General features: G+C 44.9%; 1 protein-coding gene across 9 annotated transcripts in view; it reads right to left on the minus strand.

The window, feature by feature from the left end:
- Nucleotides 1-22800, minus strand: part of LOC310711811 (maestro heat-like repeat-containing protein family member 2B) — an 89286-nt gene that overhangs the window by 26748 nt on the left and 39738 nt on the right. For 6 of the 9 annotated variants that reach the window (XR_014528645.1, XR_014528646.1, XR_014528647.1 and 3 more), the window contains exons 20-32: nucleotides 22511-22636; nucleotides 19392-19544; nucleotides 18929-18955; nucleotides 18175-18297; nucleotides 14598-14677; nucleotides 14139-14265; nucleotides 11315-11410; nucleotides 9952-10053; nucleotides 7232-7355; nucleotides 7009-7118; nucleotides 5693-5845; nucleotides 2216-2370; nucleotides 1905-2067 (exon numbers count right to left, since the gene is read on the minus strand). Coding sequence is in view for 5 of the 9 variants with exons in the window: in XM_083514084.1 (XP_083370210.1) it covers nucleotides 1905-2067; nucleotides 2216-2370; nucleotides 5693-5845; nucleotides 7009-7118; nucleotides 7232-7355; nucleotides 9952-10053; nucleotides 11315-11410; nucleotides 14139-14265; nucleotides 14598-14677; nucleotides 18175-18297; nucleotides 18929-18955; nucleotides 19392-19544; nucleotides 22511-22636 (1539 nt within the window). In the remaining 4 variants the exon portion in view is untranslated. The remainder of the gene's footprint in view (nucleotides 1-1904; nucleotides 2068-2215; nucleotides 2371-5692; nucleotides 5846-7008; nucleotides 7119-7231; nucleotides 7356-9951; nucleotides 10054-11314; nucleotides 11411-14138; nucleotides 14266-14597; nucleotides 14678-18174; nucleotides 18298-18928; nucleotides 18956-19391; nucleotides 19545-22510; nucleotides 22637-22800) is intronic. The other 3 variants (XR_014528644.1, XM_083514086.1, XM_083514085.1) reach the window with 1 other exon arrangement.

Below are 22800 nucleotides of genomic sequence, written 5' to 3' on the forward strand. Positions count from 1 at the left end.
GTAGGTTTCCGAACACAATTCAAAGTGTTGGTGCTGACCTTTAAAACCCTAAATGGCCTCGGCCCAGTATACCTGATGGAGCGTCTCCACATCCATTGTTCTGCCTGGACACTGAGATCCAGTGCCAAGGGCCTTCTGGTGGTTCCCTCACTGTGAGAAGCCAAGTTACAGAGGGCCTTCTCGGTAGTGGCACCCGCCCTGTGGAACGCTCTCCCACCAGATGTCAAAGAGAAAAATAACTACCAAACTTTTAGAAGACATCTGAAGGCAGCCCTGTGTAGGGAAGCTTTTAATGTTTAATAGGTTATTGTATTTTAGTGTTTTGTTGGAAGCCGCCCAGAGTGGCTGGGGAAATCCAGCCAGATGGGCGGGGTATAAATATAATAATAATAATAATAATAATAATAATAATAATAATAATAGCAACAACATCTAGTATCAAGCGGCAGAGGAAACAACCCCACAGCAGGTTGTCAGGAACGGATAAGACTGTTACGATATAGAAGCAATGCGGCCGCGAGCTGCTGCTAGCTTGAAAGCAAAACATAATGGGAATGTTGGGACTGTTCCGTGGGAAACAGAGGGACAGTCTATTCACAGTGCGTAGCACCGGAATTAGCTCAGAGTGTAATATGAGCTGTACAGGAAGTACAGGCGGAGTTTGTCTCTCGGCTGTTGGAGTTTGAAGAGAGCAGACGTGTTTCTCTGTAACGCTGCAAAGACAGAAATAAAGGCATGTAAATACGTTTCTGTCTATCTCTTTCCCCTGCCCGGGGGGGGCAGGAAAGAGGGGGGGGTGTTCTTCTCACGCCGAGAAGGATCGCCGATCGCGACCTAGCCTGTATCCTGCCGGGGAATGCAGACAGGGAGGTCAACCGGAGATCAAGCCGGGTGCCTGGAGAGTGGCCAGTTTCTCCTGATAAAGGCTTGATTCCCAACAAAGACAAGGAAAAGTCCTTACCATCTGCTTTTTATTCAATATTTACAGAGAGAGGCTTGGAACTCAGCCTCTTGGAGTAATGGTGTTGCCCTGAGTGACTCTCCACCCCCTTTTCCTCCCACTTCCTCATTCATCATCATCTCTATGGGTGGTGATGAGGGCCCTTTGCTTCTCAGCTCTTTGCTCTCCTACTTTCAAGGCTCGCCGGGTTCTGGGAGGGTTGGGTCTGGAATGCTTTCTAAGGACACTGTGTCCATCAGCTGTTGTCCTCCTGGTGGTTCCTCTTCCTCATCTCCCTTTATTTCCCAGCTTCCCCCCCCCCTCATCTGCCTCTGAGCTGTGACCTCCCTCAAACCCCTGTTGTGATTCTGAACGGTCTTCTTCTTCTCTGGAAGGGTCAGGCCGGGGAGGCGGTCTCCACCATTCCTCCTTGCCCAGTCCCTGACATCTAGTCCAAATTCTTGCAATGCAGTAATCACAGCTAAATAATTGCTGACAGGCAGCTATCCAGCCTCTGCTGAAAAACCTCTGATGAAGGAGAGTCCACTTTCCAAGACTGCCTGGTTTTCTGTGTGCTGTATGGAAAAGCACATGAATGCGACCTTGGAAGGGTTTGTAAGTAAAGCATTTTTAACTTACCAAATGTGTGGTCTCTTTCTATGCTAGGAGAGAAGAGAGGGACTTTGGAAACAACTTAGGAGGGAAAATTTTGTGCTGGAGTTCTCTCACAAAAGAGTACTTAACCCAAACCTGGATCTTAGGCATTGTGGAATTCTCTTTTTCATATATACCTAGATTTTCCTCTTCAACCCCCATCAGATTTCTGGTGCATGTGAGGCTACCCCAGTAGCCAGGCTCTCCTGGTACTCTTATGTTGTTTCAGTCTACATTAAGCGAACTGAAATCTCTCCGCTCTAAGAATCCCTCCCTGTTTCTCAACTGCTCCTCACTTCTTCTTGCTCACCTTGAGAGGTCCTTCATCTGCAAATTGCACGCTGTCATTGCTGCCTGAGGAGAAAGGGGCTTCCAGACTTGAAGGCTCTGCCACCCTGGCTGCTAACTTGCATAAAATCAGTAAGGCCTGGGAGGGGTCTTTGCCTAGGGACCTCCAGAGTTCACCCGTTTCACTGCAATGCAACAACACACAAGTTGAAGAGGATTTGTTTTCCCACAAGCACCGTTCACTTAAACCCAGTGGGTCCAATTTGTGGGCTGAAATGCAGATGGAGTCTCCCCCCAAATGTACAAAAGCCTGAGCTTAATGCTGGCATGCACCTGTCCATCGGGAGGCGGCGGCAGAATAGGCTCTCGATCACGGTGTCCAGGTGAAAATGGGAGACAGCAGCCACAGCTTCCACAAGGACCTGCCGCAGATCTTCCTGTTTGATGGTGGGCAAGCGGCTGTAGAAAATGTCCAGGATCTCTGAAACCTGACAGGAGCGATTCAGGTGCATGCATTGCTATCAGCAGTCCACTCATATGAGTCAATTGCATTCTAGAAATTCCAAATACCTTCTTAGAAATTTAACGCTACTCTGCTTTCTTTGAACAAAGGAGCATAAGAACCTGCTTGCAACTAATAGACTATATGGAAATGGTGGCGCAAAGCATTGGAAGACACAAGACCTACCCACCTTGGAAGAATGGCAGATGCAACTAATAGACTATATGGAAATGGCGGAAATGACTGGCAGAATCCGAGACCAGGGAGAAGAGTTGGTGGAAGAAGATTGGAGGAAATTTAAAACATATTTACAGAAATATTGTAAAATTTTTGAATGCTGATGACATTGAAATGAATTGAAGGGGTTCTAGTAACAAGGTAAAATGTAAGATGGGATCGATAATGATAAACTAATAGGACATGAATTTGCTGAACCAATTTTTAAAAAGGGATACAAAAAAGGGAGATGTGAGGAAGTCAGGAAAATAAGTTAACTAAAGATGAGAAATTAAGAAAGAGGGAGTTTTTGGTTTCTTTTATATGTGTTTTTTCTTCTTTTCTGTGTTTAATGTTTGTATTTTTGTATTTTGTAACTTTGTATTTTTCTGTTTTTGTATTTTTCTGAACTTTTCTATTGATAAAACCTAATAAAATATTATAAAAACAAAAAATGAAGAACAGTTTCAGGTTAAGAACAGACCTCCAGAACGAATTAAGTTCTTAACCCGAAGTACCACTGTATGCAAGTAGCAAAAAGAAAAAAAGAAAAAAAAGAACCTGCTTTGTCCTGAGCCAGGCCACCAGGCCTGCTGGCTCTCTATCATACTCACAATGGCTCTCCAGGGTTTCAGAGAGAGGCATTTCCCCAGCCCTGTATTTCTATACGGTCTTATACAGCCCAAGGTAGTGGGCTGGTCCAAGGAATGTGCACGCCACGAACAGATTAACATTGCAATCTTATTTGGGGGAAAGGCTGTAGCTCAATGGAAGAGTACCTGCTTTGTTCTTGAAGAAGTAAAACCAAGTTCAGCCGTACCTTGGTGTCATGGTATTGCCGGAGAACGCAGGGGAGGAGGAGGAGAGACAAGCAGAGGAAGGGGGGCAGGAAGTGCCAGTGCAGGAAAGGAGGGGAAGTCAGGAGGAGGGAAGGCTCTCAGATGCTGGAACAGAGCCTCAACCCTGCACAGGAAACTCTGGCACTGACAGTGATGCAGTGCCGGTTCCTTCTGCTCAGGAAAGGAGAGGGTTAAAGCGCAGGGGGCAGAGACATCAACTGAGAATGCCTCGCCTCTTCTGCTGGAAAAGGGGTGGACGTAAGTCACTTCGGGAATCTGACTCACAGGATTTGGACACATGATTATGCGTGCTGCTTGTACATATGTAAAATAAAGGATGTATATATGTACCTCTGACTGAGCAGAAGCATTTCTTGCGGAGAGTATTCCCAAGCCATCACACTTGGTTGTTGAACACTTTGGAACTCGTACGTTTTGTTTCATAAATTTTTATTCATATTTGCACATATATACAGGAAAAACATAAACAAAAAATCCACCACATACCTTATACAAATTATATCCACTTCACAAATCATAAATAAAATACATAACTGAGTTAGTCTCAACTGAACCTTGGACTTCCCTCCACTCCTTTGGTAAGTATTGAATAAATTATAAAGTCGCGTACTTTTTAACTCTTTTACATAGGCCTTTCCCGCGAGTTATTTCAACCCCGCCAGTGTCACCTGAACTTTAGATTCCATATACAATAAATATTTCTTCCAATTGTCATGAAATTTCTGTTCGTCTTGGTCCCTTAATCTTCCTGATATTCTATCAAGCTCAGCATAATTTATCATTTTAACCTGCCACTCACTTATGTTGGGTATTACTTCTAATTTCCAATTTTGTGCTAACATAATTCTTGCAGCTGTCGTGGCATATAGAAACAAGGTCTTGTCTTCTTTTTTAATTTCTTTACCGACCATTCCTAACAAAAAAGCTTCTGGCTTTTTGGGAAATGTATATTTCAAGATTTTTTAAAGTTCATTATAAACCAATTCCCAAAAGCTTCTCACTTTGCCACACGACCACCACATATGGTAGAGGTCACCTTCTACCTCTCTACATTTCCAACTCGTACGTTTTGGCTCCCGAACAATCAAAAACCGGAAGTGAGTGTTTTTGAATGATTTCTGGAAGACGAACATCCGGCGTGGCTTCTGCGGCTTCCAGTTGGCTGCAGGAGCCACGCTTTGGTTTCTGAATGTTTTGGAAGTCGAACGGACTTCCGGAACGAATTCCGTTTGAAAACCAAGGTACGACTGTACTTCATTCAGGACCCAGTGGTGCTCTGCTGTGCTAAGCTGGTTAGGTCAAAATTTAATTTCGGTTTATGTTCATTGGCTGCTCGAAAACAAGGGTAAGGAACTTCAACCATGGGGGCCACATGCACCCCCAAGCCTGGCCACCAGGGCTCTCTTTGGCCACACCCCCTTCTACAAGGCCACACCCCTCCCTGGCCCTGCTGTGTGTCCTCTGCAAGAGCTTTTACTTGGCTGGATCTTTGGAGTGATGGGTACATGTAGGAAGTGTTGGGATACTGCCAGGGAGATAAAGTCCATCATGGCCCCAAGCCGTCTGCCGGACGATCCATCGATCTCCCGTAGGCACGCAGTATCAGCAATTAGCGACATGAGTTTCTAGAAAATATCTTGCCACATTCTAGAGCTCATGCACACTCTGTCAGCAGATAATGCACAGCCAAAAGTTGCACTCAGGAGAGCATTATTTACAAGTTTTTTTCTGCGTTGATCAGAACAAAGAAAAACATGACTGCCTGCGCCAGTGTCTCCAGCACAGAGAGAAAACGAAAGCAATAGGAAACATAAACATCCTGTGAACAGGACATGCGCAGACTCTCTGACTCACAAAGCCTGCTCCCTTTTAAGGTGGAACGGAAATATCCTAACAGGAAGAGCATCCTTTTGCATGGGCAGAATGTGCGAAGGTGAGAGTCGCACCCATCACTCAGCCAACTTGCCCATCCAGCCCCACCCACAAGTGGCATGTACCCCCCCCCCGAAGAACTATGAAACACGATCCCTGCCTCTGCTCAAAAGCTATAGCCAACCTTCCACACCAGCCAAAGCCTGCTCCAACAACCAATTGTAGATTGGTGCCTTTGGAGACCTGTCTGACACATGTCAAACAAAGCTTATAAAAGCTACCCCCCCCCCATGGTGGCAAGTAGTCACCTGGGCTCCCATAGCATCTCCAGAGTCCCAAAGGATGGTTAGCAGTAGTCACCTGGGCTCCCATAGCATCTCCAGAGTCCCAAAGGATGGTTAGCAGCCAGCGGCCAGCGGAAATGGCGCACATTTCATTTCCGGACACCAGGTCTTCCAGGATGACCTCAATGAAATCCAGGGCTTGATCTGGTGGGAAATGCACGCTGACCACCTGTGAAAACGCCAAAAGTAAAGGTTTGTGAACCTATGATCACAATAACAATTGCACTGAAATGCAACTGTGGTTCATTCTGACCATAGAGAAGGAAATCATCAAAGAAATGGAAGTGGCATGTCGAAGGTGGTGGGTTTTCCTTTGCTGGAGATTTTAAAACAGAGCTTGGATGGAAATCTGTTGCGGATTCTTCATCTCTGATTCCTGCATTTCTGGGGGTTGGACTAAATAATAATAATTAAAATAATAATAATAATTTGTATTTATACCCCACCCTCCCCAGCCAAGACCGGGCTCAAGTCGGCTAATACCCGATATAAAAACAATTGATTGAAATACAAGTTAAAAACAAGATTAAAATACAACATTAAAACATTAAAATGCAGCCTCAATTTCAGTAGAAACTCAAATAATTTTTTTTTTGGGGGGGATGAAAACGTCAAGTCTTCACCAAGGCTAACTATCCAGACTGGTCCTACATGGGCCAGGAAAAAGCCAGGGAAGTCCCCAAATAGGAGTTCCATCACAGGAGGAGAAAGGAAAAAAGAAAGAGGGGGAGAGAATTAAATTGATTCCAAGCGAAAGTCCAGGCGGAACAACTCCGTCTTGCAGGCCCTGCGGAAAGAAATCAGATCCTGCAGGGCCCTGGTCTCATGAGACAGAGCGTTCCACCAGGCCGGGGCCAGTGCTGAAAAGGCCCTGCCTCTGGTTGAGGCTAATCTGACTTCCTTAGGGCCTGGGACCTCGAGGGTGTTGCTATTTATGGACCTTAAGATGACCCTTGGGGTCCCTTCCAACTCTGTAGTTCTGTGATTTAATGAAGAAGAAGAAGAAGAAGAAGAAGAAGAAGAAGAAGAAGAAGAGGAGGAGGAGTTTGGATTCGATATCCCGCCTTTCACTCCCTTTAAGGAGTCTCAAAGCAGCTAACATTCTCCTTTCCCTTCCTCCCCCACAACAAACACTCTGTGAGGTGAGTGGGGCTGAGAGACTTCAGAGAAGTGTGACTGGCCCAAGGTCACCCAGCAGCTGCATGTGGAGGAGCAGGGAAGCGAACCCGGTTCCCCAGATTAGGAGACTACCGCTCTTAACCACTACACCATACTGGCTCTCCAGTATGAAATCTGGTCCACAGATGTTAGCCAAATGATTGGGAAATTCACCTTGGCCATTCTGCACGAAGCTTCGAATAGAGCGCTGGGGACCTCAGCCTTCAGGTCACGACAGGCAGACAGCATTTCTTCTTCCTCCTCTGCTGTGACTTTTGACTGAGCTGGCAAGGGGGAGAGAGAATAGTGATGGATCTATTTCCTGACCAGTGCATTTCTGGCTGCATAGATTTTGCTGAAAGGAGGCATTGCTATGATTCTATGGTTTTAGTCTCACCTTGTATGTGCAAAAGGTAACTAATGCACTGGGCAGCCCACTGCCGGCATCTGATGGAGCCATCACAGGTGTAGGGGGCAAGGAACGCAACCAGCGACCCAAATTGCTGAAAATTTTCTCCATCCTACAGGGAAAGAAAGATTTTTAAAAAATCTGTTCATTTGTGCCTGCCTGATCTTTATAACCTGGGTGTGTCTGTTAGGATTCTTTCCCCGTGTTGTAGTCATGGGATTGTTTATATCACATGCCGGCGTGTGTTTTCATTCCACATTGTGGGAAGTGAAGGAGACAGGATGTTATTATTACTGTGTTGTAGGACATTTGTCCCTTTGTTCTCTCTCTTTGCTGTCTGATGCTGAAGAGGAAGGAGCTGAGTCAAGATGCTCCGAGTGTGTACCATATTTTTCGCTCTATAAGATACACCCAACCAGGGAGAAATGTAAAGTATTGCACTTGGGCAAAAAAAATGAGAGGCACAAATACAAGATGGGTGACACCTGGCTTGAGAGCAGTACATGTGAAAAGGATCTAGGAGTCTTGGTTGACCACAAACTTGACATGAGCCAACAGTGTGATGCGGCAGCTAAAAAAGCCAATGCAATTCTGGGCTGCATCAATAGGAGTATAGCATCTAGATCAAGGGAAGTAATAGTGCCACTGTATTCTGCTCTGGTCAGACCTCACCTGGAATACTGTGTCCAGTTCTGGGCACCACAGTTCAAGAAGGACACTGACAAACTGGAACGTGTCCAGAGGAGGGCAACCAAAATGGTCAAAGGCCTGGAAACGATGCCTTATGAGGAACGGCTAAGGGAGCTGGGCATGTTTAGCCTGGAGAAGAGGAGGTTAAGGGGTGATATGATAGCCATGTTCAAATATATAAAAGGATGTCACATAGAGGAGGGAGAAAGGTTGTTTTCTGCTGCTCCAGAGAAGCGGACACGGAGCAATGGATCCAAACTACAAGAAAGAAGATTCCACCTAAACATTAGGAAGAACTTCCTGACAGTAAGAGCTGTTTGACAGTGGAATTTGCTGCCAAGGAGTGTGGTGGAGTCTCCTCCTTTGGAGGTCTTTAAGCAGAGGCTTGACAACCACATGTCAGGAGTGCTCTGATGGTGTTTCCAAAAGCCAGGGATAGCTGCGCAAAGCCTCTGCAGGGCATGAAGGCTCCCCACTGCCCTGTGGAGGCTTCACACGGCTAAGCCAAAAGCTAGAACAGTGAGAGGGAGCGCTGCGCAGCGCTCCCTCTCGCTGTTCTGGCTTCTGGGATAGCCCACAAAGCCTGCATTCACTCCATAACATGCACACACATTTCCCCTTACTTTTTAGGAGGGGAAAAGTGTGTCTTATAGAGCGAAAAATACGGTCTATGTAAATAAACATAGTTTAGCCGAAAAGCTGCGCTACTGAGTCTGAACTCTGACTGCCTATACTCTGCTGATCCGAAGTGTGTTGATGCCTCTTGGTATCAGTCGCTGTGATGTTTGGGCTGGAAAAAAGCTTTTGAAGCTCCCGAACGTCCGACCAGGTAGGAGAGAACATGCCAGTCGAGCATGTGTCTCTGTCGGACACCTACTCATGTGTAGGACCTCCTGACAGGGGGTCCCCCCTCCACGCCACTTGTGAGATGGATGGTGACCAGGGCTGGGGAGAAATCTAATTCTGATTGACTTTCAACGAGAAGCTACCTGATTTGCCCCTCTCAAACCAATGCGTGAACTTTCAAAACTCACCCTTCTCTGAATTTTGCTCTGAAAATCTCTGCCCAAATTATGTGTACAAGCATAGAAACATTAGGGGGGAGTGTGTGCAAACATGGAGATATCAGTGAAAGTAACAGGGGAAATGTATTATATTTTTGGGGGGTGGGGGGTAGAAATCCTTGCAAAAATGTGAACATTCAGAGACGTTCGCAATTTGTTTCTGCGAGCGTAAGTTGTTTTAAGTCATTTTTAAGACTGCATTTTAATGGTGTTGCTTACAGATAATTATTTATTATTATTATTATTATTATTATTATTATTATTATTATTATTATTATTTATACCCCACCCTCCCCAGCCAAGGCCGGGCTCAGGGCGGCTAACAGGCAATAATAAAAACAAGTTGAATGAATACAACTTAAAAACAAGATTAAAATACAACAATTAAAATATTGAAACATTAAAATATTAAAATGCAGCCTCATCACAGGAGAAAAGGAAAAAGAAAAAAGAAAGAGGGGGAGGGAATCAATTTGGCTCCAAGCCAAAGGCCAGGCAGAACAACTCCGTCTTACAGGCCCTGCGGAAAGAAATCAGATCCTGCAGGGCCCTGGTCCCATGGGACAGAGTGTTCCACCAGGCCGGAGCCAGTGTTGAAAAGGTCCTGCCTCTGGTTGAAGCTAATCTAACTTCCTTAGGGCCCGGGACCACTAGGGTGTTGCTATTTATGGACCTTGAGGCTCTCCGTGGGGCATACCAGGAGAGGCGGCCCCGTAGGTACAAGGGTCCTGGGTCGTGAAGGGCTTTAAAGGTCAAAACCAGCACCTTAAATCTGACCCTGTACTCCACCAGGAGCCAGTGCAGCTGGAAAAGCACTGGGTGAATATGCTCCCATGGCAGAGACCCCGTGAGGAGCCTCGCTGCAGCATTCTGCACCCGCTGGAGTTTCTGGGATAGTGGGCAGAGATGTGCAGACTGAGCAGCTGGCAAGCAGGTGAAGAGAAGGAAACTCACGGGGAGCTGATAGTTCTCCTGGAAGGCAGCGAGGGTCTGGGAGCTTGCCTGCAGCGCTCTCTCCCTGCTACAGTCCGATACGGTGAACCAGGGGTCTATGAGCTGTTGGCGGAGCAGGAAGGCAAACGCAACTGATATTAGAACATCTATTTTTGTTAAATTCCTATGCTGCCCGTCATCTGACAATCACAGGGCAGTTTGCAATATAAAAACACAGTGCCAATTTTGTCCACCTCATTAGCTATGGCTATTCTCACACAGGGCCTTGCCACTGTGATGTTGTCGTTGGAATTCTACTCAATATTGATCCAGAGCAGATTCCAACATATAGCAGAGTAAAAACTTAAACACGTTGCAGAGTTCCCCAAAAAATAGATCAGAGGCAATTGTGTTTCATCCAGCAGAGCTTTACTGCTACTGAAGGCAAATGAGCATAATGGTCACAGGTCCAATACATTCAGGATTGGCGCTGTACATAAGAAATCCAGTTGCGGCAGACTTAACTTAAACTTACAATAACTAATAATACAGTCACATCTCGTGTTGTGTCAGCTTCATGTTGCATCTTTTTGCGTTATGTCCCGCGGCAAACTGGAAGTACCGGAATGGGTTACTTCCGGGTTTTGCCACTCGCGCATGCGCAGAAGTCCTAAATCGCGCTTCCCGCATGCACAGGAGACCAAATCGCACCACACGCCTGCGCAGAGGCAGTGTTTTAAGTTGCAGGCATTTCACATGACGGATGGGCCTCTGGAACAGATCGCGTCCGTAACACGAGGTACCACTGTAAGTCTAAAACCTTAACGCTAAACATAGTATGTACAGAACACCACACTAGAAGGAAAAGAGATAGAAAGTGAAAGTGAAACCCAGTCTTCTTCTGGCATTACTTTTATAGTCAGCATGACCTCGACAGAAAGAGATAAGAAAACCAGTTTAAACCAGCTGTACTCTGCTTCTCTGAAGAAATAACCCAAACATCCTGAAGTTTCTTTCACACAGAGAAGCTTCCAAAAGCTTCCAGAACCCTCTTGAATTAAGTAGAATAGGAAAAATCTCTACACATCAGATCAAGACTTTCTGCACTAAGAAATGCAAACTGACAGATGTATGCGTTGGTAACCTAGCAGAAAGACAACTGCAATGTTCTCTGTGTGAGTATCCCCTGGAAGACAGACTGGAAGCTAAAATAAAAAAGGCAATTCATTCCTGAGTGGATTTGGCAGAGCAGGGGCACCTGTGAAGGCAGGGAAGTCGTGAGGGAGGCCTTTTAAGCATCTCCAGCTGCCTGAAAAGGTCTCTAAATTGGTTGCCTAATCCAAACCAATGAACGCCAATAGAGAAAGTTTCTCCTGCGGCTCACCTGGAACATCTCGACCATCAGCTCAGGTGTTGGGTGGTCCTCTACGATGCTTGTCACGAGTTTCCTGAGGGCGTCCATGGAGCAAGAGTACAGGGACTGAAAGCACAATGCAAGTAGGGAGATCGGAGGGCCAAGCTTGATGGGACGTCTGGAGATCCATGACTGGATTAAAAATGCTCTAATAAGCAGCTGCAGAGGTCCAGTCGGGACATAGGACGCTGCCTTTCACTGACTCAGACACTGGGTCCATTTATCTCAGTATTGTTCAACTGATAGCAGCTCCCCAAGGTTTCAGACTGGAGACATTCTTTTCCCCAAAATATTTTATCGTTTTCACTTATTTCTGCAAGAAGCAACCATCAGTCTTCAACAATCCCACCCACCCAGCAGAAGCACTAAATGTAATTAAACGTTTAAGTCATTTCAGTTTTAGCATTCCATAAGTCCTTGGAGGCCTATAACCAGTGGTTTTTTGAGGTTTTTAAAGGGAAAAGTGGTGTCGGTACTCACCATGAAGTTGGTACAGTAAGTGGCATACTTTTATTTTTAATTTAAAAAAACTATCAAAGATAAAACGATTGCACACAGTCAAAGAATCATCTCCGAATACTCCATAGTGCTTTATCAAAGTGTATATGCTAATATCATCACAAACTTAACACAAAAATAAGACATAGCAATCTCCATTGCTTGAACTGTTGTCCACAGCTCAAAAGATATATTGTATCCGCAGCAGTGCTGGTATGCAAGGTTTACACAAAAGCAGAAACGGGGAGGAGGAAATAATAATATTTAAAATATGTGCTTCATGTGCTCCAAATTGTGCTGTGGGCCAGGAAAAGAGCACTGCCTATGTTCTAGCAATGTCACATACGTAATATAACTATGCCAGGTTGATTGAAAAGCAGTGATTTTCTTGTCTGTGCGGCTGTTGTGGACAGGGCTTGTCGGTTGCCCATCAACATCATGTCTCAGAGTTGTGCGATCTCAAGTAGGTGTAGGTCTACACTAGTCAGTTCTAACGTTAGAAATGTGTTATAAAAATGTGAGACCAGAGGGTGCTGTAGGGCAGTGATCCGTCGTCAGTGGGAAATTGCATTGACAGCTATTATTATGTGTGTATTTTTACAGCGTTTTTACAATCAGTGTAGATCCAGCCTAGGTCTGCATTCCTACTTGGAGGTGCTAGAGATTGAAACTGGAAAGAGTCTGGCTGCTGGATCAGACCGAAGAGAGCTGATTTAGTCCAACATTCTGTTCTCATAGTGGCCAGCTAGATGCCTCTTGGAAGTCTGCAAGCAAGACACGAGCAGAAGAGGATTTTCTGTTGGGATACTGCCAGGGAGAAAAAGGCCTTCATGCCTCCACGTCATCTCTGGTCTCCCGTAGAACAGTATCAGTCAATTAGCGACACGGGCCTCAGAAATAGCTGTCCACATTCCAGGACTCATGCACGCCCTTTTTGCAGAGTTTCCACAACGGAAGATTCACCCAGGAGAGCAGCATATTTACAGCTTTATTCAGCGGTGGTCAGAACAAAGGAAAAACATGACTGCCTGCCTTAGTGTCGAGGCAACAGAGAGAAAACAAAAGCTATATACAAAACAGAAACTTCCTGTGAGCCGGAAGTAAGTACGCAGACTTGTGACACACAACTACCTGCTCCCTTTTTAAGGTGGAACGGAAATATCCTAACATTTTCCACATCCTGTGGCTTCCAGCAACTAATGCATTTTCCCACATTCATTATACGCAGTATGCGAATTTTTGTGTGAATTCTCGGTTGAATAACTGCACCATGAAATTTGGAGAGGTGAGGATGAGACACACTCTCTCTCTCTCTCTCTCTCTCTCTCTCTCTCTCTCGGGGAAGCTTGTATTAAAATGTGAGCTAAATTGAACTCCCAGATGGTGGAAATGACTGGCAGAATCCGAGATCAGGGAGAAGAGTTGGTGGAAGAAGACTGGAGGAAATTTAAAATGTATTTGCAGAAATACTGTAAAATTTTTGAATGTCGAGGACATTGAAATGAATTGCAGGGGTTTTAGCAACAAGGTAAAATGCAAGATTGGATTAATAAATAGATAGACTAACAGGACATGAATTTGCTGAACTAACTTTTAAAAGGGATACAAAAATGGGAGACGCGAGGGAGTCAGGAAAATAAGTTAATCAAAGAGGAGAAATTAAGAAAGAAGGAATTTTTGTCTTTTTATATGTGCTTTTTTTCTTTTCTTTTTTGTGTTTAAAAAATGAACTCCCACCCAGTGCTGGATTTACATAAAAGCTAAACAAGCTATGGCTTAGGGCCTCACTCTCTTGAGGGGCCCCCCAAAAAAATCAAAGGGGGAAAAAACTGGATGTACATTTCCAAAATATAAAATAAAAAACAAATAAAATAAAACCTACATCCAGCAACAGTGTTTTGTGTTGTGTAGGCTCCTATGATGTAAGTCATGGGCCCCGCCTGCTAGCCTGCTCCCTAAAATATCACTGGTTTGCTCCTTTCTATATATAGGGTGCCTACATTCTGCATGGACTGGTCGCACGGCAACATGTGTAAATGGCTTTAGATATCTATTAGGTCCATAAATGACCATATAGCACATATTCAACACAAAAAAGCGACAATTTGTTGTTGACAAAGGACAGCTGGACATATCAAGGGCCCCATGACCTTCAGTAGCTTAGGGCCTCATCAAACCTAAATCTGGTCCTGGTCCCGCTCTTTGGTATGATCCGGGTATTGGCCAATCAGATGCATCCAGGAAACCCCCATGTGGATGAGAAAAGAAGATCTGGAAATAAACTTTTGCCACCTACCTCGATCTTTAGAGCATCCCCCGCCGTCTCTTTCAGCTTCTCCAGGGAAGGAAGAGGAAACAAACTCTTGATGCTCTGATCGAGGAGATTGCGAATTTCCTCCATGGCCAAACATGGCTTCAGTTTGCTGGCAGGAGGAAGGTCACACAGGAGAGACTTGTGGATATCTGAAGAATAGTGGGCTGGACCTCAGTTTGGTTGTGGAACATTTGCTCCCACAAGAGGGAGCGATGGCTGTTGCCAAAGTCTCTTAAACAACCCAGACAGAATCCAAAGAGGAATAGCTCAACTGAGAGAACGTGAGACTCTTCAGTCTCATGGGTCATGGGTTCGAATCCCACACTGAGCAAAAGATTCCTGCATTGCAAGGGGTTGGACTAGAGGACCCTTGTGATCCCTTTATACTCTATGATTCTGTGAAAATAAATTATGTGGAAAACTGCTAAGAAACACACCTACCTCATGAATGCCAGGGCAGTGATGGCTTGGGGACGAAGTGCAGTATTCAGAGCGTCCAGTGGTTCCTCCTTGATGAAATCCTGTGAACACAAGACGGGCAAAGGGCAAAAGGAATTGAGGGTGGGGAAAACCCTAGAGGGGCAGAGAGATTTCCTCCACTGACATGCCATGGCCTCTATGATTTCCAAAGGATACCAAGAAAGGATCAAACACTCTTTGCTAAGCCAGTGATTACCGTATTTTTCGCTTGATAAGATGCACCTGACCATAAGAAAAAAAAAATTCTGAATGAAACAGTGGATGTATGATTTTTGTGGTTCATGCTGTGGCCACAGCCTCCTTTATTGCTATATTCCCTTATCTCCCTCCCCTTTCTTCTCCTTTTCTTCTAATTTCTCTCCTCATTTCTTGTTTGAGTATTCCTGTCTCCTCTCCTTGCAAGTTCGCTGTCTTTACCTCCTCCCTCCCAGGCAGCCTCCTTTATCGTTAGCATCCCTTGTCTCCCTCCTGATCGCTTGCTGATCAGCTGCTTTGTTTCAACACCCCCTTCCCTCTTTCTAAAAAAAAATAAAAAAAATGCACGATCTGCTTTTTGCCCCTGGACAATTCAGCTCCAGGGACCATGCATTTGCTCCATAAGAGACACAGACATTTCCCCTTACTTTTTAGGAGGAAAAAGGTGCGTCTTACGGAGCGAAAAATACGGTAACTTACCTGAAAGGCTAAGGGGCAATCAATCCATGAGGGAAGGATACAGAGGCAACATTTTAGGAGCACCAAGGTGGATCTTGAATGGCCGTCACTGCATTTAGCTACAAAAGTACATTTGCACTACGGGGCTGACCTCTGGGGAAATAACACTGTTCTGCAAATTTGAAGCAGGAGCTGGCTGTGCACAGTGCCGATTGGCTGGGAGCCCATGATGTCATCAGGAAACCTACCCCCTTACAATCCTAGGAGAGGTTCTGCACCTTTGTTAAAAAGTTTCACGCAAAGGCCTCTCTGAGTGATGGGGGCTGCCACAATCTCAGGCAGAATGTCAGGTTCCTCGGCTTTCTCCCAGGCAGACATTTGTTTGCCAACACAAGGAATATTATTGACATCTTGGAACTTTTGCAAACAAACATTAATACAAAAGCAGTGTTAATTTTTATAGACGCGGAGAAGGCCTTTGACAACATCTCATGGAAGTTCATGAAGAAAAACCTTGAAGGGATGGGAGTGGGACGGGGGTTTGAAAATGGCATAGATGCAATTTATTCAGAACAAAAAGCTAAATTGATAGTTAACAATGTGGTGACAGAAGAGTTTAAGATCAAAAAAGGAACACGACAAGGTTGCCCTATTTCCCCTTTGTTATTTATCTCAGTCCTGGAGGTGCTCTTGAATATGATTAGAGGGGAACGGTTGGTTGAAGGAATTCAGGTCGGAGCTAAACAGTATAAACTCAAAGCTTTTGCAGATGACCTGGTTTTGACACTACAGGAGCCAGAATCTAGTACGAAAAGGGTTTTAGAATTGATTCATGTGTTTGGTCGGGTGGCGGGATTTAAATTAAACAAGCAAAAAACTAAGGTATTGGAAAAAAATTTGACACCTTCAGAATCAGAAAGGTTTCAGAAAGAGACAGATTTAAATGTGGTTAAAAAGGTGAGATACCTAGGGGTGAACATGACAGCCAAGAATTTGAATTTATTTAAGGACAATTATGAAAAATGTTGGTCAGAAATCAAAAAGGATCTAGAAAGTTGGTCAAGATTGAAACTTTCCTTGTTGGGCCGAATTGCTGCTATAAAGATGAATGTATTGCCAAAAATGCTGTTTTTGTTTCAGACCTTACAGATTGTTGATAAGGTGGAGTGTTTCAGGAGGTGGCAGAGAGATATCTCCAAGTTTGTCTGGCAGGGCAAAAAGCCCAGAATAAAGTTTAAAATATTAACTGACGCTAAAGAAAGAGGGGGGGTTTGCCCTGCCAGACTTAAGGTTGTATTATGAATCAGCAGCTTTCTGCTGGTTGAAAGATTGGCTGCTTCTTGAGAACACTGAAGTTTTGGATTTGGAAGGATTCAACAATGCTTTTGGATGGCATGCATATTTGTGGTACGACAAGGTTAAAATTCATAAGGCTTTTAAGAACCATATTGTCAGGAAAGCAGTGTTTAATGTCTGGACAAAATACAAAGACTTACTAGAAAACAAAACCCCAAGGTGGTTGTCACCAATGGAAGCTAAGGCCCGGAAAAGACTCAATATGGAGGCCAATTGGCCGAAATATTGGGAAATACTAGAAAAAGATGGAGATACTTGGAGATTGCAGAGTTTGGAGAAATTAAAGGATAAAGTGCGAGATTGGCTACATTGTGCTCAGATTAAGGAGGTTTTTAATTCGGATAAAAAGATAGGATTCCAGGTGGAAAAATCGAAACTAGAAACAGAACTGTTAGAACCTAAGACTAAGGTACTTTCAAAAATGTACAACATGCTGTTAAAATGGAATACACAAGATGAAACGGTTAAATCAGCTATGATAAAATGGGCACAGGACATTGGGTACAATATTATGTTTGCTGACTGGGAAAGGTTATGGACCACCGGTGTGAAGTTCACAGCATGTAATGCCTTGAAAGAAAATGTTATGAAAATGATATATAGGTGGTACATGACCCCAGTCAAGCTTGCAAAAATATATCACCTGCCTGATAACAAATGTTGGAAATGTAAGGAAACTGAAGGAACATTCTTTCACCTCTGGTGGACCTGCCCTAGGGTTAAGGCTTTCTGGGAAATGATATATAATGAATTGAAAAAGGTATTTAAGTATACCTTCTCTAAGAAACCAGAGGCCTTCCTTTTGGGTATTGTTGGTCAGACGGTGTTAAAGAAGGATCGAACTTTTTTTATGTATGCAACAACAGCAGCAAGAATACTCATCGCAAAATATTGGAAGACCCAAGATTTGCCCACCGTGGAAGAATGGCAGACGCAACTGATAGACTATATGGAATTGGCAGAAATGACTGGCAGAATCCGAGACCTGGGAGAAGAGGCAGTGGAAGAGGACTGGAAAAAGTTTAAGGACTACTTACAAAAACATTGTAAATTGTATGAGTGTTAAGAAAGATGCAGGACTGAAAACAACATGGCACCAGCAACTTAGTTGAAAGAAACATGAGAATAAGTGAGATCTGAGAAATAAGATAAATTTTGGAATAACATTATGTCTGAATTAAGTATTTAACTATTTGATAAAAATGTTTAAAGTCGGGGACATAATATTTGTAAACTACAAAATAAGAGTTGAAATAAGGTGATAAATTGCTGTTTATAATTTTATAACTGGGAACGCAGGAATGGGAGATGTGAGGAAGTCCAAAAGCTTAAGAAAAGATGGATGTTGGACATTTGACTTTGTGGTGTGTTTGTTATTATATGTTATCCTTTTTGCTTTTTTCTGTTGTTCTTTTTTCTGTTGTTTGTTGTATTTGGGTGAGGGTGTTATATGTGTTTGGTGAATTTAATGTTTAAAATCTTTAATAAATATCTTTATATATAAAAAAAAGAATGTCAGGTTCCTCACCAACAAGATGTCCAGGAGCTCCTTTTTGCAAGTTAAGGTGAAGTTCTGGAAGTCCTGGGTCTCACAGATAGCCTGGCAGATGTCTGTGGTGCTCTCAACAAAGGCCAGCTTGAGATTGGAGTCCTGCGTTGCCAAAAGAAAACATGCAAAAAACCCCCAAACTATCATATTAGGAAACATTGTTCCGAAGAAACGGATATAGTATGCAAAAATGTTTGTATATGGAGGAATTTTCAATAAAATTTGGGTGAATTTGCACAAAGGGGAGAAAGCTCTAGTGCTGCTTTTAAGTTTTCCATTGGGGGCAGCTGGTTGGCCACAGTGAGAACGGGGTGTTGGGCTAGGTGGTGAGGGCGGCGCTGTGGTCTAAAACACTGAGCCTCTTGGGCTTGTCGATCAGAAGGTCAGTGGTTCGAATCCCCGCGACAGAGTGAGCTCCCGTTGCTCTGTCCCAGCTCCTGCCAACCTAGCAGTTCGAAGCACGCCAGTGCAAGTAGATAAATAGGTACCACTGCAGCAGGAAGGTAAACAGTGTTTCCATGCGTTCTGGTTTCCGTCATGGTGTCCCGCTGCACCAGAAGCAGTTTAGTCCTGCTGGCTACATGACCTGGAAAGCTGTCTGTGGACAAACGCCGGCTCCCTCGGCCTGAAAGCGAGATGAGCGCCGCAACCCCATAGTCACCTTTGACTGAACTTAACTGTCCAGGGGCCCTTTACCTGTTCAAGACTCCAAGTCAGATAATTCCTTGCTCACCTTGTTCTCAATGCTGACGCCCAAAACCTGGACAAATGAAATGGACAAATTGCCTGGACAAATTGCCAAATAACAAACACAGCACAACAGTCAGCCCATTATCATCTTCTTCTATTATTACTGTTACTATTACTATTATTAAAATTTGTATACCGTCCTTCACCTGACGTTCACAGGGCAGTACACAACATAAAAATGCAAAACGAGAAGCCAAAATACACAACGAAAACAATAATATACACAAATAAACCAATAAATAAACCTTCTCACAAGCACATTTAAAAGGACATAGGTGTTTGGGTGAGCTTTCCATCCTGCCCTCCACAAAGACCTACAACGAAGGTTTCGAAGGACCTCTTAGCGCTGGTAGGGATGATAGGTTCTTGACTAAGGCCCATTGAACTTTGCCACCCTCTGGAAGCAGCTCTGTGGCAAAGACCACCCTCTCCTTTAAAGCACTTGCCTGGCAGCTCTTCCGGTAATAGCAGAGGACATTCTTCATTATGTCGGCTTCCACCCTGGGCAGGAGGAGCTCCTTGGGGGCTTGGAGAGCTACCTTGCCGTAGGTGAGCATCAGTGTTTGGTGGACGTGACCCCGTCTGCCTTGCTGGTAGTCCTGAGCAACAGAAAAAATTACTGGGCATGGGTGCTTCTTGTTCCATTTTGGCTGCCTCCGCATGAGCTGTTTAACTTTAAACCTGAAATCACCAGCCTTGTTTTCACCTTTTGCAGAGAATCTAGACCACACCGTTGCCAGATTCTTGCTACCCAGTGTTTTCAGCCCGGTCCTCCTTTATTTTTTGCCAACCTGATTTGCGGCTATTGTTTTTCCAGCCAACAAAGAACTGAAGCACCAGCTTTCTCGATGCAAACTGGCAAATGCTTTTTATGGTTTTTCAGTGCTAGGTAAAGGTAAAGGGACCCCTGACCATTAGGTCCAGTCATGGCCGACTCTGGGGTTGCGGCGCTCATCTCGCTTTATTGGCCGAGGGAACCGGCCTACAGCTTCCGGGTCATGTGGCCAGCATGACGAAGCCGCTTCTGGCGAACCAGAGCAGCACACAGAAACGCTGTTTACCTTCCCGCCGGAGCAGTACCTATTTATCTACTTGCACTTTGATGTGCTTTTGAACTGCTAGGTTGGCAGGAGCAGGGACCGAGGAACGGGAGCTCACCCCATCATGGAGATTCGAACCGCCGACCTTCTGATTAGCAAGTCCTAGCTCTGTGGTTTAACCCACAGCGCCACCTGCGTCCCTTTCCAGTACTATCGTACTTTTAATTAGTAGCTTGCTCCTTACAGTTCCTATTGCTTCCTGTTCGGCACAGCAGCAGCAATACTGACAAAGAGCCACTTTAATTACCCTTTAATTGCTTATTGCCTGTTTGTTCTCTCTCTCTCTCTCTCTCTCTCTCTCTCTCTCTCTCTCTCTCACACACACACACACACACACACACACACACACACAGAGAGAGAGAGAGAGAGAGAGAATAATTGATCTCCTCTTTTTTTAAAAAAACAACAACACCATGAATTTATTTTAAGTATTATTTCCAGAAGCTCACTCATCTGAATTTGGGAGCTAGCCTGAGGTTAGCACCCAAATGGCAGCTCGCGCTCTCTCTCTCTCTCTCTCTCTCTCTCTCTCTCTCTCTCTCTCTCACACACACACACACACACACAGACAAACACACAATAACTGATCTCCTCTTTTCTTAAAAAAAACCCCACGAATTTATTTTAAGGATTATTTCCACAAGCTCACTCATCTGAATTTGGGATGGGTAAAGGACCTCATGAATCTCTGCAAAACATGCATTGGCCTTCACTAAAATGAGCTTGTAAACACACCACAGCAACTTTATCCCCTCCCTCAGCAAGTCCCCAATGACACCCCAAAGGAGATTTTTCAAAGAGGAAGTGTGAGGAGGAAACAGAGATGGTGTCGTGCCTCTGTAAGTCCATGCCGGACGCTCCACTGGCAGCAAACCAGGTCTGGGCATGCGGAAGCTCATGTCTCTTCTGGCGCTGGGCAGAGATAAAGCAGAAATGCTGACCGGGAGGCCACGGGCTTGAGGAGGAATTAAAAGGAGGAAAGCTGAAAGGAGCAGCAGGGGAGAGAGGAAGTCTTGGGAGGCGTTCCACTCTGCTTGCAGAGTAAGCAGTTTAAGGGAACAGAGATAAAAAAGGTGGTGCCATCTAAGGCAGACCGGAAAGAAATGACAGATGAGAAAAGGGATTTGGAGAGTGGGAGAAGCCCTCAAACCTAGAACAATAGTAAAGGAACAAGAAATAGATTGGATTCAGAATCATAGAATTAAGGGGTCACCAAGGGTCGTCTAGTCTAGGCATAGGCAAACTCAGCCCTCCAGATGTTTTGGGACTACAACTACGTGGGGCTGCCCTTGAGACTGACCCAGAAACTCCAGCGGGTGCAGAATGCCTTATGGGGTCCTCGCCGCGGGATAACATTCACCCAGTGCTATACCAGCTATACTGCTCCCGGTGGAGTACAGGATCAGGTTTAAGGTGCTGGTTTTAACCTTTAAAGCCCTATACGGCCTAGGACCCTCGTACCTACAGGACCGCCTCTCCTGGGATGTCCCACAGAGGACCTTACGGTCTTCAAACAAAAACATCTTGGAGGTCCCGGGCCACAGGGAGGTTAGGCTGGCCTCAGCCAGAGCCAGGGTTTTTCCGGCTGTGGCCCCGATCTGATGGGACGCTTTGTCACAAGAGACTAGGGCCCTGCGGGACTTGACATCTTTCCGCAGGGCCCGCAAGACGGAGCTGTTCCACCAGGCCTTTGGCCAAGGCACAGTCTGAACCCCTCCTTTGGCAATCCTCATAGAACTCTAGTCCAATGGTTGCCATTAATTTGATATTGAATTGATTTTAGAATGAATTGATTTTGGAATGCATTTCACTTGATTGTGATTTTATGTAAACTGTGTTATTTTTATTGTTGTCAGCCGCTCTGAGCCCGGCTTCAGCTGGGGAGGGCGGGATATAAATAAAATTTTATTATTACAGTGGTACCTCGGGTTACATACGCTTCAGGTTACAGACTCCGCTAACCCAGAAATAGCACCTCGAGTTAAGAACTTTGCTTCAGGATGAGAACAGAAATCGTGCTCTGGCGGCGCAGCGGCAGCGGGAGGCCCCATTAGCTAAAGTGGTGCTTCAGGTTAAGAACAGTTTCAGGTTAAGAACAGACCTCCGGAACGAATTAAATACTTAACCCAAGGTACCACTGTATTATCCCTAGCTAACAGGACCAGTGGTCAGGGATGATGGGAGTTGTAGTTCCAAAACATCTGGAGGGCCGAGTTTGCCTGATCTAACATAGTCGAACACCCTGCAAAGCAGGAATCTCAGCCAAAGCCTCCCTGACAGATGAACATCCAACCTCTGCTTAAAAACCTCCAAGGAAGGAGAGTCCACCAAGGAAGGAGAGTCCACCCCTACTGAACCGCAATTACTGTCAGAAAGTTCTTCCTGGTGTTTAACTGTTATCTCCTTTCTTGTAAGGCCATTCTTAAACTCGCAACGTTTAACCCAGGAGAGGAGTCTCTCTTCACCTTGTAGCGGCTGATGATAGAGGACATCTTAATTTTCAGACCCATCCCAGCTCCAAATTCCTGCAACGTGGCTAAGGTCAGATCTAAATGTCCCACAGCTGAGAAAGAAAGGATCTGGATGATCTTCTGTAAAGTGGAATAGAAATAGAAAAGAATCAGCTGGCCAGCCTTGTCAGGTCTCAGTGCTTTCTGTTTTTATGTTTAGTTATGTTTTGGACGTGGGTGGCACTGTGGTTAAACCACAGAGCCTAGGACTTGCCAATCAGAAGGTTGGCAGTTCAAATTCCCGT

The sequence above is a fragment of the Podarcis liolepis genome (genome assembly GCF_965112155.1).
Source record: "Podarcis liolepis genome assembly, chromosome: 1".
In the NCBI taxonomy this organism is placed as follows: Eukaryota; Metazoa; Chordata; class Lepidosauria; order Squamata; family Lacertidae; genus Podarcis; species Podarcis liolepis.